This window comes from Equus caballus, chromosome 11 (genome assembly GCF_041296265.1).
Source record: "Equus caballus isolate H_3958 breed thoroughbred chromosome 11, TB-T2T, whole genome shotgun sequence".
NCBI lineage: Eukaryota > Metazoa > Chordata > Mammalia > Perissodactyla > Equidae > Equus > Equus caballus.
The window spans coordinates 2751309-2768064 of record NC_091694.1 but is presented as its reverse complement, the minus strand read 5'-3'; the positions used below and the strand labels follow the sequence as shown (position 1 = coordinate 2768064).

The 16756-nt window shown below is 52.5% G+C and overlaps 1 protein-coding gene across 1 annotated transcript in view; it reads left to right on the top strand.

The window, feature by feature from the left end:
* Positions 1-16756, top strand: part of SLC26A11 (solute carrier family 26 member 11) — a 23947-nt gene extending 7191 nt beyond the window's left edge. The window contains exons 7-17 of the mRNA XM_023651858.2: positions 3953-4128; positions 4556-4628; positions 6810-6860; positions 8904-8964; positions 11082-11137; positions 11321-11461; positions 12612-12739; positions 13055-13154; positions 13610-13743; positions 15035-15107; positions 15895-16756. Of these exons, the coding sequence (XP_023507626.1) occupies positions 3953-4128; positions 4556-4628; positions 6810-6860; positions 8904-8964; positions 11082-11137; positions 11321-11461; positions 12612-12739; positions 13055-13154; positions 13610-13743; positions 15035-15107; positions 15895-15986 (1085 nt within the window). The 3' untranslated portion in view covers positions 15987-16756. The remainder of the gene's footprint in view (positions 1-3952; positions 4129-4555; positions 4629-6809; positions 6861-8903; positions 8965-11081; positions 11138-11320; positions 11462-12611; positions 12740-13054; positions 13155-13609; positions 13744-15034; positions 15108-15894) is intronic.

Sequence of the window (16756 nt, the reverse complement as noted above, 5' to 3'; positions counted from 1 at the left end):
TTTAAAAAAGTCATCGTTCAAGCTTGTATTTTAGCCGAGTGAGGACAGTTAATCTATAGCAGTACTTTGTTTGGCAGTTTGTGCCTCTTGAGCTCCAACATATCCTTATGTCACTTCTTCCCCTTTTCAGATGGAAAAGGGGAGCCGTGCAGAAGTGGAATGAGTCGTAATCTGACATACGGTGCTTTATGGCTTATAAAGCACTTCACACACGTTACTCCTTTTGATTCTCATAAGAGGCCTGAGGATGGGATGATATTTTCCCCGTTTTGCCAGTGAGGAGAATGAGGCTATGAAAGGCAAAAGAAACAATTAAGACAGACTTCTCCAGGTCACACAGCTAGGACAAGGCAGATCTTTATTATTTCCTTTCTTCTGCTTATTTTGGGTTTACTTTGTCTTTTTCGAATTCTGAAGGCAGAAGCTCAGGCCTTTGATTTGAGACCTTTCTTCTTTTCTAATATAGATTTTCAGTGCTGTGTGTTTCCCTCTCAGCACTGCTTTAGCTGCATCCCACAGTTTTCACAGGTTGTGTTTTCATTTTCATTTAGTTCTAGGTGCTTTCTGATTTCCGTTTTGACTTCTTCTTTGACCCATGGGTTATTTAGAAGTGGTTTATTTTGTTTCTCCTTTGAATCAGGTGCTATTTAGCAGCTAATTTCCAAATATTTGGGGATTTCCCAGTTAATATTTTGCTGTTGATTTCTGATTTAATTCCACTGTGGTCAGAGAACATACTTTGCATATACATACACACGTAGGATTACAATTTTTTCTTGATATAACCCTCTTTATCCCTGAGAGTCTTCTTAGCTCCAAAATCTACTTTTTCTGATAGAGAGCTTACTCCAGCTTTCTTTTGATTAGTATTAGCATAGATTTTCCTATGCTTTCATTTTTAAAATATTTAACTTGTGTCTTTCTGTTTAAATTATGTTTTTAGTAGGAAGTATATAGATGGGTTTTTGTGTTTTAATCCAATCTGACAATCTCTGTCTTTTAACTGGGGATAATACCATTTACATTTAATGTGATTATTGATATGTTTGCCTTTAGATCTAACATAATTCTATTTGTTTCCTATTTGTCTCATTTGTTCGCTTTTCCCTGTCTTTCTACCATCTTTTGGATTGAGTATCTTTTATGACTCCTTTTTATTTCCTTTATTGGCTTATTGGCTATCACTGTTGCCTGTGTGTTTTTTGCTTTTCAGTGGGTGCTTTAGGGTTTATTGTCTACATCTTTATCTTCAGGCAGTGTGCATTCAACTTTGTGTTCATATAAGAACTTATGACAGGATTAGGATACTTCTGTTTCTCCCCTTCCAGCCTTTGTGCTATTGTTGTCTTATATTTTTCTTTAACATCTATTACAAACCCCACAGCAATCACCTCCGCTTTAAACATGCAGTTACTTTTAAAGAGACATAAATAATAACAACAAAGTCTTTTATGCTTACCCACGTTGTCACTTGTTCTGGTGCTCTTCATTCCTTTGTGTAGACCCAGATTTCCACCTGTATCATTTTCCTTCTGCCTGAAGGACCGCCTGTATTTTTTCTTGTCGTGCAGGCCTGCTGGTGATGAATTCTTTCAGCTTTTGTATGTCCAAAAAAAATCTTTATTATGCTCCCGTTTTTGGAAGTTAGTTTTGCTGAATATAGATTTCTAGACAGTTTTTTTCCCCTTCAGTACAGTCATGCATTGCTTAACAAAGGGGATACTTTCTGAGAAATGCATCATTAGGTGATTTCGTTGCTGTGCGAACATCACAGAGTGTATTCACACAAACGTAGATGGTATAGCCTACTACATACCTCGGCTGTATGGTACTAATCTTGTGGGACCACCATCATATATGTAGTCTGTTATTGACCAAAACACCGTTATATGGTGCATGGCTGTGCCTTAAAGATCGATTCTGCTGTCTCCTGGCCTGCTTTGCTTACAACCTGAAGTATGCCGTTCTTATCTTTGTTCCTCTGTAATTGACCCTTTTTTCTGCCTACTTTAAGATAGTCTATTTATCACTGGTTTGGGGCGGTTTGATTGTGATGTGCCTTGGTGTGGGTTCTTTTGGTGTTTCTTGTGCTTGGGATTCATTGAGCTTCTTGGATGTGTGGGCTTGCTGTTTACACCAAATTTGGAAAAATATCCAGCCATTATTTCTTTGGATCTTTGTACTGCCCCCCCCCTTCAGATTTTCTTTGCAGACTCTGATACATATAATTAGGCTACTTGAAATTGTCCTGCACTATTGATGATCTGTGCAGTTTTTTAATCTTTCTTTCCTCTGTGTGTTTCATTTTGGATGGTTTCTGTTGCCACATCTTCAGGTTCACTTGTCTTTTTTCCTGCAATATCCTGTTTTTTGTTAATCACATCTGGTGTTTTTTCATCTTAGACATTGTGGTTTTCATGTCTGTCTTCCACGTCTCTACTTAACATACTTAATCTTCCCGCCAGCTTTTGAACCTGTGGAGTACAGGTACGCTTACTCCTTTTAGTGTCCTGACTGCTCATTCTGTCCTATTTGTGTCACTGGGGGTCAGTTTTGATTGATTGATTATTCTCCTCATTATGGGTCATATTTTCCTGCTTCTTTGCACGCCTGGTGATTTTTCACTGGATTTTGTGATTTCAGTTGGATGTCATGAGTTTGACCTTGATGGGTGCTGGATATTCTTGTATTCTAGAAATCTTCATGAGCTTTGTTCTGAGAAGTAGTTAAGTTGCTTGGAATACTTTGATCCATTCGGGTCTTCTTCTTAAGCTTGGTAGGCTAGAACAGAGTGGTGTTCATTCTAGAGCAGGCGTTGGCTGATGGTGGCAAACCATGGCCACTGGGCCAAATCTGGAATTGTGTTCCAGTTCTCTATTGAAACACAGCCAGTCCCATTCATTTCTGTATTGCCTCTGGCTGCTTTTGTGCCATAACAGCCGAGTTGAGTAATCTTAACAGACTGGATGGCCCACACAGCCAAAAATATTTATTGTCTAGCCTTTTACAGCGATAACTTGCAACCCCAGGTCCAGGGTGAATTTCTCTGCTGCTGGGGTAAATCCTGACTGAGTACCTGATGCCCCGTGAGTTATGAGGTTTTCATTCTGGCTGCTGGGGACACAAACTGTTCCTGGCCCGTGTCAGGGGTCATCCCGTCTAACCCTCTTGGGTGTCTCTTTCCCCGGTTTGCGTTGTAGTTTCCTCATAGGTGTGGGTTGCTAGTTCTCTGCTGCACACCCACGGGGGGCCCTCCACTGGTCTCCAGGCTCTCTCGGTGGGGTCATCTCCTCTCCTGTGAGCTTTCCTGTCAAGTTCAGCCGCCATGACATCCCTGGACTCCCAGCATTGCCTCTTCCATCAGAGAGACCCCAGGCTCTGCTGGGGGCCCCCTCCACACCCCACACACTAGAGACACTCCAGGCCATCAGCTACAGGGCCATCACAGGCTCTCCTCCCTTGTGTCCCGTCTCAAGGGATCATCGTCCTTCGTACCTTTATGTCCAGCATCTTTACGTCCAGCATTGAAAACCGTTGTTCCATGCATTTTGTTCAGTTGTCGGTTGTTTCCGGCTGCAGAGTAAGCCTGCTCTCTCACTGCGTCTTACTCTGAAGAGGAATCTTCCCTGGACATCTGATGTCAAAGTGTCTTTCCAGCTGTGCTGTCAGCTGTGCTGTCGGCTGTGTGGTCACCAGTAGATGGTGGTGACCAGCAGATGACTTGCACACTGGCCCTGTGTGTCACTGCCCTGACCCTGACCCTAACCAATGGCTTTGTTTTCCATGGTGTCACGTGCTTGTGCCTGCCACACGTTTGCTTGTATCTGTGCTGTTTCCCAGGCTGGCCTGGAAGGGGTCGTGGCTGGGCTGGGTCTTCTGCTTCCTGTGGGTATTTACCCCAGCTACCCAGAGGAACCAAGTTACACCGACAGCTTCTCCCTCTCTGTCCTAGCTCGCAATGCCCTGGTGGTCTCCTTTGCTGCCCTGGTTGCGTACTCTTTCGAGGTGACCGGATACCAGCCCTTCGTTCTAACTGGGGAGATAGCCGAGGGGCTCCCTCCAGTCCGGACCCCTCCCTTCTCAGTGACCACCGCCAACGGGACAGTCTCCTTCACCGAGATGGTACAGGTGGGTAGAGATGGGGAGCCAGGCCGGTTCTGTTCCTGTAATGTATCTGCTTAGTGACAGGGAGCTCTGGGCTCAGCTAGGTCAGCTGAGTCCTCAGGAAGGGCCGCCTCTGGGTACAGGAACAGGTGTGAAAGAATTCCACCTTGGGCAAGCCTCAGGGGACTCCACATTGATTTTTCTGCCTTGAGCCCAGGGTGTTCCTCCCACTGTGGATCCTGGCAGAGCAGGAATTGGCTGTGCTCTGCTCTGCGGCTTGCTCCTTGCTTGACGAGGAGCCACTTCCTGGCCTGTGTGAGCTCACAGCCTGCAGCACATTTGCTTCTGTTAGATGTGGAAGAGCCGTGCCCGCCTTGGAGGGCCACTGCCTGGGCACACCCATCCTCACCTTCCCCAGAGGGCCACTCACCCACCCTCTCTCCTCTCTCAGGACATGGGGGCAGGGCTGGCCGTGGTGCCCCTGATGGGTCTCCTGGAGAGCATCGCAGTGGCCAAGTCCTTCGGTAAGACGCCTGCCCCTGCTCCTGCACCTCATGCCCGCTGCTTCATCCCCACGCCTCGTCCCTGTACCTCCTCCCTGCCCCCATGCCCGCCCCATCCCCCCACACCTGCCCTCACGCCTTGGCCCTCCTACCTTCTTGCTTGCTTTTGTCTGCTCTATTTTTAAAAATTTGAGTATTTATCCAAGTAATACATGTTCATGTTTTAAAAAAAAATCTATAACAGTGATGGATTTACAATGAAAAATGCCCTCCAGGGGCCAGCCCAGTGGTGTCGTGGTTAAGTTCGCACACTCTGCTTCAGCAGCCCGGCATTCACAGGTTCGGATCCTGGGTGCAGACCCAGCACTGCTCGTCAGGCCATGCTGTGGCGGCGTCCCACATAAAGTAGAGGGTTGGCACAGATGTTAGCTCAGCAGCAATCTTCCTCACAAAAACAAAAAAGCAAACAAAAAAACGCCTTCCAGTGGTGGCTGGAAATGTTGGACAGCCTGTGGAAATAAAAGCCCCTGCATTTAGCCTTTGCCAGTTGCACTTCCTGGGGTGTAAATTCCCCTGACCCCCGGCCTGTGTTGAGCCGAACGTGGAGTTTGAACGTCCCCAGGTTGGGATGAGGTGTGCCATAGCCGCCGTCCGCCGCACAGGCGCAGTTAGATAACCTCCACAGTCACAGTGAAATGTAGCAGAATCATTAGGAACGACACGTTTAAGTATTATCTCTGCTTTTAATGTAATTTAATTGAGAGTTTTCATTTAATTGATAATGCTGTTTTTAATCACCAGCTCACAACAGTCCTAAAAATTTAACGATGTGCCCTTTCCGGCTGGCTGAGCACACCAGGCCTGTCCCCTGCTCGCCCTCAGCGAGGCCGGGAAACATTAATCTAAGTATCTATTCGTCTTCAGTGCTCTGATTCCCTCCACGTGCGTTGAGGCTGTTTCAACGTGTCCCCTCCCTTCCCTCGTAGGTCCGCTGGACTTTGCTGGAGGACATTTTCACCCCGTTCTGCAACATAGTTGAATCCTCCTTGCGTTTGGGTATAGGTTAATTCTAGAGGTTAAAACCCAGTAAATGGTATCTATGTTGTTGTTGACTATGTAAAGTGTGTTTACTGCCCAGCCCAGGTTGTCAGCCAGGAGTAAATTTCCTTCTCTGAAGTTCCGGCATCTTGACCTTGACACCATTCCAAGGAGAACTTCCATTCTAAAGGGTGTTCCTTTTCAGACACCAGCAGTTGCTCAAGATCACACTGCATTTCAGTTTGCAACATGTTCAGCTCACACCTTTCTTGTTCAGTTTTTGTTTTTCTGATAATTTTTTGGGGGGTGTCTTGGAATCTGCATCTTCCAGCTTTTATTCATCTTAGAAAACTTTCCGTTTTCTTTTAGAGTCAGCTGACCTCCTCTTCTAGTTTGTAAAGCTTGTCCTTCTCCCGAATCAGGGCAGCTGCCTGTGACCTGAGAATGGCTTTTACATTGTTAAATGTTTGAAAAAAATCTAGAGAAGATTAGTATTTTGGGAGACATGAAAAGTATGTGAAATCCGTATTTCAGAGTTCACAAAGAAGGGGTTATTGGAACGATCTGGCTCGCTTGCTGACGAGTTCTCCAGCTGCTTCAGGCTGCAACGGCGAGATGAGTAGTCGCGACAGAGAGCGCAGCCCTCAAAGCTTCAAATACTTAGAGTCTGGCCCTTTACAGAAGACGTTTGCCCACCTCTGTCCTAGGTTCAGGCCCCCCTGGTTCCCCGTAAATCTTTGCCTGCTCATCTCTCTGGGGTGGCCTCATCTGTGACCTTCTAGTTTTCCTGATTTGTAGTCAGAGAGGTTTTTGGTTTAGAACTTTTCCTCTTTATTATAAAAGCAATAGATGTTTATTGTGGAAATTGTTGAAAGTGCAGGAATGGATAAAGAAACAAAGCACCTGTAACCTCCCTCACCATCTCAATTAACTACTGTTCACATTCTGCTGTCTGGCTTTCTACGTTTGTGTGTGACGCACACAGACACGTACACATGTACATTTGTGTGTATGTAGATACTGTATATGTGTTTATACGTTTATATTTACAAAACCTAGACAAGGCTGTAGACAGAAATGTAAAACCTATCTTTTCATTTCATGAACATTTTCTGATAATGTCATATATCTAGTGACAGTGATTTCATTGTCTCTTCTCTTTAGCTTCTCAAAATAATTACCGCATTGATGCCAACCAGGAGCTGCTGGCCATCGGTAAGGCTGCAGGGCGGCTCCCCTGAGGTCTGGGTGTGCTTCTCTGTGTGTCACTCCCGTTGTGCCAATACGGTGATGCTCAAGATGAGGGGCGAGGAGCAGGCCCTTTTGAAATATTAGCGTGGAGTCGTTCTCACATCTCCACGTGGTCCAGTTTAATCACTGGGAGTAGGGAGGGAGCTGGCATCTGGTGTCCAGTCTGGCTGAAGCTTATTGAGTGCCTGCTGTGTACCGGACCATGAGGTCTGTAGCCTCATTCCGTGCCAAGGAATGCCTGGAATGTTCCACCTGGGGTGGGAGGAGGACCTTGGGGCTGGGGGAGGAGTCAGATTACTGAAGAACGTGGCCACATGGAGCCTGGGGTGAGCCCGCTGGTTGTGGGGCTCCTGGCTGCCTCTGCCCCTGCCTGTGGCCTCCCCCCAGGCCAGGCAGGTGGATGAGGGAAGCCTCAGGTCGACCCCAGGCTGCCTGGCTGTGGATGGGGCCTGTGCCAGCTGTCACATTTAGTTTCTTTTGTTTTGTCTTCATCAATCTGGCCTCTCTGGTGATTCCTTTTGAGAGCATGGCATGCATCTTAAATTTGGTTATCGTTGCTGATTTTAATTTTGTGGATGCCAGGCCTTCCTGCCTTTCCTCCCTACCCTCGTGAGGCGGGCACAGGTCTAACCGGGCAGCGCCGCTGGGCTCCTTCCCGGAGGAGTCCACCGGGAACTTCTGCCTAGGCTACTTCATGGCAGCATTTTGGAGCCGAGCCACTGGGTTTCTTGACAGCAAAGGGCATAGGCCCCGGGATGGGTCACACCTGGGATGTTGGGGGTGCCCCTCTCTGATTTCACGGTAGATGGTAGAGTCGGGGTTACCCCGGAATCACTGGCCCCTGGACGGAGAAAATCTGTAGACTTCTCCATTCACCCACCATTAAATGCTGCCGATGTGAGTTCTCAGGGCATCTCATTCCCGTTTCTACAAATAGCACAAAACCCCTCTCCTGATGATGCAGTGAGTTCCAGAGCACAACACAGACAGAAGTGACAAGTGATGGTCACGAAGCTGAGGCTACTAAGGTGGACACATTGACCGCAAGGGCTGCTGACTCCGTGGTATGAGACAGGCCAGGCAGCTTTCAGCACACGCATAGCAAGAGGCTGACGTGGGTCCCACAGAACGCCAGCACTAGGGGACCCCCCATCAGCAGCTTTGCACGGATTCGGGTCTCTGACCCAGCTTTTGTGGAGCCCACGTAAGGAGTCATGGTGACTACGTGTGGTCAGTGCATAGCCTTTGCTGCGCCCGCTCATGTCTGACCACATTCTCCGACGTGAGCTGGGCCATGGGACCCAGGGGGGCCTGATTCTGAGCGGGGCCCCCCTCAGGCTGTCTCAAGAGCAGGTCTTCAACCTGTGGCCCCATTTTACAGCGGGGGCAGACTGTGGTCTCTGTGGAGGGCCCTGGGTGAGACAGATGCCAGTGGGGTCTATTGTGATAAACATGGGCTTAAGTATCTCGGTTCTCAGGTCCCAGCCAGGCTCCAGGCAGGGTTCCATCCAGTAGAGGTTAATCCGTGTCACATGAGGAAGTCAGCTGACTAGCCGTGATCTCCTACCCCTCAACTCAGTGGAGTAGGTGGACGGCAGCTGACCTCCGCACACTTGGGTCTGGCTGTGTGCACTTGCCTAACTCGGCCATCCGCCCCCTCTGGAGAGGTGGGGTTCCCTTTTCTGCTATAGAGGGAAAAGGCATTTTAACGTGCATGGGCAAGGCCGCAGTCGGAGTTATTTTAAAGCTGGAATGGACCTCAGCAATCCTGGTGAAGATCATGGTTTGTTTCATCCTTCCCTAAGAGAAAGAGAGAGTGTGTGAGTGGACGAGCTGTCGGGCCCAGCAGATGTAGGACACCCCCTTCCATAATTCCTCCCCTCTCTTATGCTTGTGTTTCATTTCCGGTTTTTCCCCTTCCCGCCACCTCCCATCTCATCTATTTTTTCCCTCTGTTTTATGCTCTCCCTCTTCCCCACTGAACTTTTCCTTCTGTTTTCTCCCCAGGCCTCACCAACATGCTGGGCTCCCTGGTCTCTTCCTACCCGGTCACAGGCAGCTTTGGACGGTGAGTGACCACATCCTCCTCTGTGCCTCCAGGGAGGTCCAGGCCCAGTTCAGAGGGTCCTGGTCCAGCTCAAAGAACCAGCTTGCCCTTGCTGGCCCTGCCCACGTCCTGACGCCGTTTCAGTCTTGTCCCGGCACAAGTCTGCCCCCCGCCAGCCCTGGCATCCGTGGGAAAGCAGGAGTGGGGCTCGCTGTGCTCTCCTCCAGGATCTCACCTGGCTTGCTTTGTGCTGCAATCTAATACTAGCAAGTTGCCAGTGCATTGGAGTGCTCCCAGCATATTGGTGCAGAGTTAATTCCTGAAAGAAGTGGGGGCGGGAAGGACAGCAGCTCTGCCTGGGAAGTGGGGCATGGGGGCGAGCACAGACCCCACTGTGGTGTTGCTAGAAGGCAGGAGGACAGGACGGGAGAGTGACCTGTGGTGAAAGGAAAAAGAAGGCTTGGCCAGCAGGCCTGGCCCTCAGGCCGAGTCCCCAGAACCACTGACCTGACTCTGTCTGAGTGCTGGACCTTCCCAGGGCCCCAAACACCCCATCCCAGGGGATGCAGGGCACACTGCCCAACCTCCCCGCACCTCAGTGTCTGTAAAATGGGCACATAGCCGGGCCTAGCTCAGAGAGTCACTTAGAGGATTAAACGAAAAGCACGTAGACCAATGCCGGTGACACGGTACGTGCTGCGTTAATGTTTATGAAACAAAACTGCTAACCGTGTTTCGGGTGAACTTCTCACGTGTTCTCTTCTTGTGGGCGTAGCTGGATTACAGGCTTGTGCCGTTAAGGTGGCGTTTTTGTGCCCCCCCAGGGTCTGCACAGAAGCTTGTATGTAGTGGGTGCTGAAAAAAAGTCTGTGCATGTTTAATTAGTGACACTTCTGCACCCCTCCTTAGAGGTGAGCAGCGACTTACGAGATGGCCTTCCGTGGAGATGTACAGACGGACAGTTATTTCCGGAGGAAGTATGGGTGGGCAGAGGTTGTGGCGAGGGCTTCCTGGGAGGCGCGACGAGGCAGCGTCCTGTCCTGCTGCTGAAATCCAGTCGCGGTCCCTCCGTGGCCTTCGTGATGGCGAAGGGAGACGCGGGCCCGAGGACCAGCCCTACGGCAGAGGGGGCTTTTCTGGGCATTCTGTCTGAGGGCAGTTTTCCAAAGAGGCAAAATGGAAGCGAAAAAGAAGCAAAATTAACTTCTGATTCCACCACCCAGGGAGACCCTCCCTGTTGGAAGTTTGGAGTTTCTCCTTTCAGGTTTTTTCCTGTTCGTACAGTGTATCTACGTGTGCCTGTGTGTACGTGTATCTACATATGTAACGTGTGTATATGTTAAGTGGGCTTCCCCCGACTTGACAGTATCGTCAGCATCTTTCCATAGCAGTAAAAACAAGCATCTGCATCCTCATTTCTAGTGGCAGCAGAGAATTCCATTGTAGGGGAGCGTGCTACATTTGTAGGGCGATCACAACAGAATACCAAAGACGAGGCAGCTTGAACAACAATTTACGTTCTCCCGGTCTGGAGGCTGGAAGTCCAAGATCCAGGTGTCGGCAGGGCTGGTCTCTCCTGAGGCCTCTCCTTGGCTTGCAGATGCCGCCTCCTCACTGTGTCCTCACGTGGTTTTTCCTCTGCACACGGATGCCTGGTGTCTGTCTGTCCCAATTTCCTCTTCTCATAAGGATGCCAGTCAGATTGCACGAGGGCCCACAGTAACTGCCCTGTTTTAACCTAACCACGTCTTGAAGGCTCTTTCTCCAGATACAGTCAGTCTGAGGTCCTGGGGGCTTCGGCATGTGGATTTGGGCTGGGCCATAATTCAGCCCACAGGGGCGAGTTTTATTTCACGGGTCCTCTGTAGGCTGTTCCGATTTGCAGCCAGGCCTCTCTCACGTGTGCTGATGGGTTGCTTTGGGTTATTTAGAAGGTCCGAGAAATCTCCCTTTGGTGAGGGGACATCAAAGCTCCCTCGTGCTCCTGAGCCTCTCCCACTCTGTGCTGACGTCGTGGGGCCCAGGTAGTCCCTCAAGAGCAGCCCTGTCTCGGGAGATCAGCCACAGCTGTCTGCACCGCCGCCTCCCTGCTCTCCGGGGTCCGACAGCAACTAATGGGCCTCTGTATTGCCTTGCAGGACGGCCGTGAACGCCCAGTCGGGAGTGTGCACCCCAGCAGGGGGCCTGGTGACAGGTGAGCGCCCCCATGCACTGTGTTCCCCTTTTGCCCAGGCAGAAGGATGGGAGGAAAGGAGAGCAGGGAACCACGGGGCAGCGGCCGGTCCCCCGAGGGCAGGGCCGGCCCCTCCCGCCGGGCTCCTTGCTGGCTGAGTGGAGGTCGCGAGGTCGGACCGTGAGCTCTCCGATGCCCCCGCAGGAGTCCTGGTGCTGCTGTCGCTGGACTACCTGACCTCACTCTTCTACTATATCCCCAAGTCCGCCCTGGCCGCTGTCATCATCATGGCCGTGGCCCCCCTGTTCGACACCAAGATCATCGGGACTCTCTGGCGCGTGAAGAGTATGTATTTCCTCCTCGGTCAACGTGGAGGTTATCGCTTATTCCCTGATCATCTTCCGGGGCCCATGGTGGTGGGTGGGAGCTGGGAGGGTCATGCAGTTCTGGGAGGTGTCACTGCCAGGCCGAGGGCGGGTTGCCGGGAAAAGGGGCTCCCATCAGCTCCTCAGGCCTCCGAGAGCACCCTGGACCAGCTCTACGCAGCGCTGAGCGCATCTGCTGCACGCCACGCTCCCCTCCCTCCGCCCTTCCCTCCTGGTCACCTGCCTTCAGTGGCCCTGTGCCCTGCCGGCCTAGCTGGGGGAGGGATGGGAGACATTCCAGGATGACCAGTGGCGTCCGGTGTAACAGCCTCCCTTTCTCCTCCGCTCACAGTGGCTCAAGGATTCCCTGGACCTGCAGTTCCTTTAATGTAACAAGTTTTGTTTTCTTTGGTTTTTCGTTGGCCCCATGAGATATCCGGTGAAAGGAACCGTGGTTTGATTGTGCACCTAACACGTGCCTGGGCCCGTTCCTAAAGCATTGTGTCTGATCTATGAAACTGCGCTGCTGGGTCTCAGTTAATGTGCTGTGTGGGACATAGCAGATGCCACTGCTGGGCAGAGGCCCAGGGCGGAGGGGGCCATGTCTGAGCTATGTGTGTGGGGGTGGAATCCGGGGCTGCCCCTGAGCCCACCCACTTTGCCCAGGGCACCTCCTTCTGCCACTCAGAGAAGCCATGCGTCTCGGCCAAGTCACACGGTTTCTGAGGGGTTTTGTGGTGGCCCTGACCCCCATGTTGCAGCCCTCGCCTTGTCTCCAAGTCCCTTCTTAGTCCCCTGAGAAGTGCCCACTGTGGGCTCCTCCCAGAGGGCAGGGGGCCTGGGCCTAGCCAAGCAAGTCTTAACAGCCCCTCAGTCCAGGCAGGGAAGGATTTTCTGCTCTGACATGTCCCTGAGCTGGCATGGCTGTCGGCAGCATCAGTCACCGAGTCCCCATATGGAGGTCCCTCCGGGGCTGCTTGGGATCCATGACACCTTTACCTATGATGCGAAAAGCCCCGAATACTCTGCTTTTCTCCAACCTCGTCTGCTGGTTGGAGGGAACGCAGAGGTCTCTGGGAGCTGGGCTCACTGACGAGGGGCCACCCCTCAGCTGGGCCCCTCTCTCCCAGGGCTGGACTTGCTGCCCCTCTGCGTGACGTTCCTGCTCTGCTTCTGGGAGGTCCAGTACGGCATCCTGGCAGGGACCCTGGTGTCCGTGCTGATTCTCCTGCACTCCGTGGCCAGACCCAAGATGCAGGTAGCAGCCCGTGTGGCCTCCGAGAGGGGCTCCGCTGGCCTCGGGGCCTGGTGGGGGAAGTGGGCCGTGGCAGGACCCTCTGTCTCCATTGTCTTGTGCTTTGAGCTGTTGGTGTGACCGTCGCCATCAGCGCTGCAGGTGGCCGTTTGCCTAGTGGACGGGTATCGTCCTTGTGTCATAAAGTACAGGGCTGTCCCACTGGGCGTGGGGTAAGGGCTCCTGCCAGCTCTGCACCCCTTGTCCCCCGAATCCTGGCAGAGCTGCCCTATTGGACTTGCCTCCAGGACTCACTGGCCTCCCCCATGCCGTCCCCAGATGTCCGAGGGGCCAGTGCTTGTCCTGCAGCCGGCCAGTGGCCTGCACTTCCCTGCGGTCGAGGCCCTCCGGGAGGCAATACTGAGCCGGGCCCTGGAAGGTACGTGGACCGGGGCGAGGGGTACTGCAGTGACTCTGAGCCCTGCACTGCCTCTCCGCACCCCAGCCTGGCTCCCACAGGACCCCACGGCCCTGCCCTTGGCTGTCAGGGAGGAGCTCGCCACTCTTGGGCCCAGGAGGTCTCGGAGCATCTCAGAGCAGCGTCCAGTGGGTACCCACAGTCTGCATGCAGCAAGGGTGACAGTCCCCAACGCTTGTCCCTAAGGACCCACTCCTTCCGGGGAGTTGGTATTCAGGGAAGAAAAGGGGCCTGTTTGCCCTCTGAAGGAAGCTGCTGCGCTGTCCCCAAACAGCTGTTGTCTCGGGTCCCCCCACCCTGTCCCCTCTATGCCGGGGGACGGAGCGCTCGATGGCCTCGTTCTCCCCCGTGCCTCTGGCCAGAGCCTTCTCTGGCCACCTCCTCCGGTGTGACCCGGCTGACACCTGTCTCCCCAGCATCGCCCCCTCGCTGCGCGGTCCTGGAGTGCACGCACATCTGCAGCATCGACTATACCGTGGTGCTGGGGCTCGGGGAGCTGCTGGAGGACTTCCACAAGCAGGGCGTCACCCTCGCCTTCGTCGGCCTGCAGGTGGGTGAGCCCAGGGCTGCTGCCCACCCACAGTGGAGCCGTGGTTCACAGGGAGGAAAAGCTGGGCCCCGTGGGAAGGTGACATCTCTGGGCTGTGCCGCCATGCTGTGCAGGGCCCGGGCCCTCTGCTGGCTCTGGCCCTGCCTCTCATCTAGCCGTTCCTGTCCCCTCGGCCCCTCCGCCTCCCTCTCTGTGAAATGGGGAGCAGCAGCCGCTGCCCTTGAGGGAATGCATGTGTGACCTCACTTCCCTGAGGTCAGTGCTGGCAGGTGTCCCTTCCATGCACCTCTTGGGACTGGGGGTGCACAGTGAGCCAGAGCTGGTTCCTGTTCTCAGGGAGCTTGTATTTTAAGAAGCAAAAACAGACACATAAGTACAGAAATGCACACAAAAAAATGTCGTGGGGGCTTCAGGAGAGAACAGGGTTCTGCCAGAGACTGTACTGATCAGGGTGACAGAGGAAGTCCCGGAGAGATTTATTAGAATCCTTGTCCTGAGCTGTCAGAGCGCCTGGGGCTGTTCCAGACAGCATTCGTGCTTCCCCTCGCGGTGTTCAGATACCCTGAGAGCACAGTCGCAGGGGTTCCTCCCGGCAGGCGCAGCCTGGGCCGGGGTTGACGGCGGGACCCCAGCTCCCCGCGCCTGCGAGCGGGGCTGACTAGCAGCAACACAGGGATGTGGTCTGTGTTGTGCTTAAATGCCACCTGCCTTCCACATCCTACACGTGGCACACAGGGACTGAAGCACGTCCCACAGCCTCTCGGGAGAGACATCTGTGAGCTCATTGGGAAACAAGGCACCACGTGGAGCCCAGCGCCATGGGCGTAGGTCACAGCTGGTACTTACCAGGGTTTTATTCATTCTCGACCAACCAGTGAGGTTGGTATCATCATCATCCCCATGTTGGGACAAGGATACCAAGGCCCAGAGAAACCGAGTAACCTGTCCAAGGTCACACAGCAAGGGTGGCGGCCCGGGCTTCTCATTGGGGGCATCTGGCTCCAGATCTGTGCACTATGCGTTATATCCTGTGTCATATTTGCAGAGCACTTGTCTTTGTGTCTTTCGGAGAGTGTAAGTTTTAAAATGTTCCTCTTCCAGCGTTTCCCAGAGGCAGCGTTTCTTCTGTCCGTTTCCCTGAGTGGAGGGGAAGTGGTACCTACCCGGAGATCTGAGAGAGCCTGCGACGTGGCCAGAGGGCGGTGGACCCAGGGCCTGCCACAGGTCGCCTGCCCTCATGTGCCGCAGCAGGATCATCCTTGCCTGGAACTAACGTTTGTGTATCCGTCAGGTCCCCGTTCTCCGTGTCCTGCTGTCCGCTGACCTGAAGGGCGTCCAGTATTTCTCCACCCTGGAGGAAGCAGGTGGGTGCAGGCAGAGGCACTGGGGGAGCCGAGACAGGCCCGCGCGCCCAGACTCTGTGGCATCAGGGCTGCAGGACGGGAACTCTGGGAAACGGGAGGATCGGAGTCCGAGAGTGGGGAGTGCAAGGATGGCGGGGGAGGCAGTGGGCACGTTGGCAGGGGCCCCTCCTGCTCTGGGGTTTTATTTCTTAGGGGTGCGTGTGTCTTTAATTGAGGCACAGTTTACAGACCGTGAAATGAACAGATCTTAAATGGGCAGTTTGAGTTCCGACAGGTGGATACAGCTGGGTGTATCAAGATGTAGAACATTTCCATCCTTCCAGAAAGTTCCCTCATGCTGTCTCCCAGTTACCCCTCTAAGGGTAACCACGTTCTGATTTCTTCCACCGTAGGTCAGTGTAGCCTGTTCTAGAACATCAAATAAATGGAGTCGTAAGGACTCTTTGCATCTGGCTTCTTCGACTCAACATGAATCTGTAAGATTCATGCATGTTGTTGCTGGAAGCAGCTCAGATGGCTATCTGCAGGAGATGCAGGAACCACTTGTGGCCCAGCCGTACGAGGAGACCCACCCAGCAATACGAAAGGGTTCTCATGGCACGGAAAGTGAGGAGGCGCTGAAGGAGACTTAGGTGAAACACAGCACAGGGTTGAGGGCGCCGGCCCAGGGGACCCTCAGCTCCCTGTGCTCTAGGACCCTGAAATGCCAGCCTTTAATCCCGCTCTCTGAGCTGACCTGTCCTCACTTCCACTTTCTTAGTGTTTGAAAACCTTGTGTTTTCTGCAGAGAAACACTTGAAGCAAGAACCAGGGTCCCAGCCGTACAACATCAGCGAGGATTCTGTCCCGGAACACAAGGTCGCCCTGTTGAAGGCCTAACTGGGCCACCCATGGGCATGTGATGTTTGGAGAGTCTCGCAGAAGGTTCCTGTCACTGCGATGCCAGGTGCCGCCTCCTAAACGCGCTGGCCTGAGGGGTTGAGAAAGCCTGAGCAGGTGACGTGGGGGAGGAAGAAGGCAGCCGCGCCTGGAGAGCCGCAGGTGGGACTCACTGGCCTCGTTTGCGATGACTGCGAAATTACCTGCCTTCTCTTCCTGGGCATGAACCCTTTCTGCAAGAGTGGTTTAGGAGAGAACCTTCTAGAATGACAGACCCCGTGAGAGAGGAAGGAGCAGGGACTTCAACCTCGTCTAGGAGAGCAGTCCTTGAGCCCTTGCCCCTTCCTGGATTTCAGAGGAAGCGGGGGGCACTGTGGGCATCTCAGAGATGGGTTCCAACCTCGATGGCGGCGTCTGTGCTGTTGATGCGAAGAAAACCAAGGTGTGCCAAACGACTTAAAGTGTCTGTTAAAAATAATTTTGTTGTTTGTGTTTTCTAAATTAAAAAAGTAATAGCTTTGGTGATTTTGTAAAAATCGTAAATGCTTAACGTAAAAACTGCAGGAAACCACCCCCCGCCGCCAGTCCACTTTGGTGTTAGTTCCAAACCCCCTCCCTCCGGCACTCGGACGTGTCCGCATGGGGGTGTGTGTTCACAGTCTGATGTGAGTGGCTCATTTCATACGTGGTGCTCTGTAATCCACATTTTCAAGTGGTCATTGCTGTGAATTACTTATTGTGATAATAAATAGACAATACGTGACTTTTAA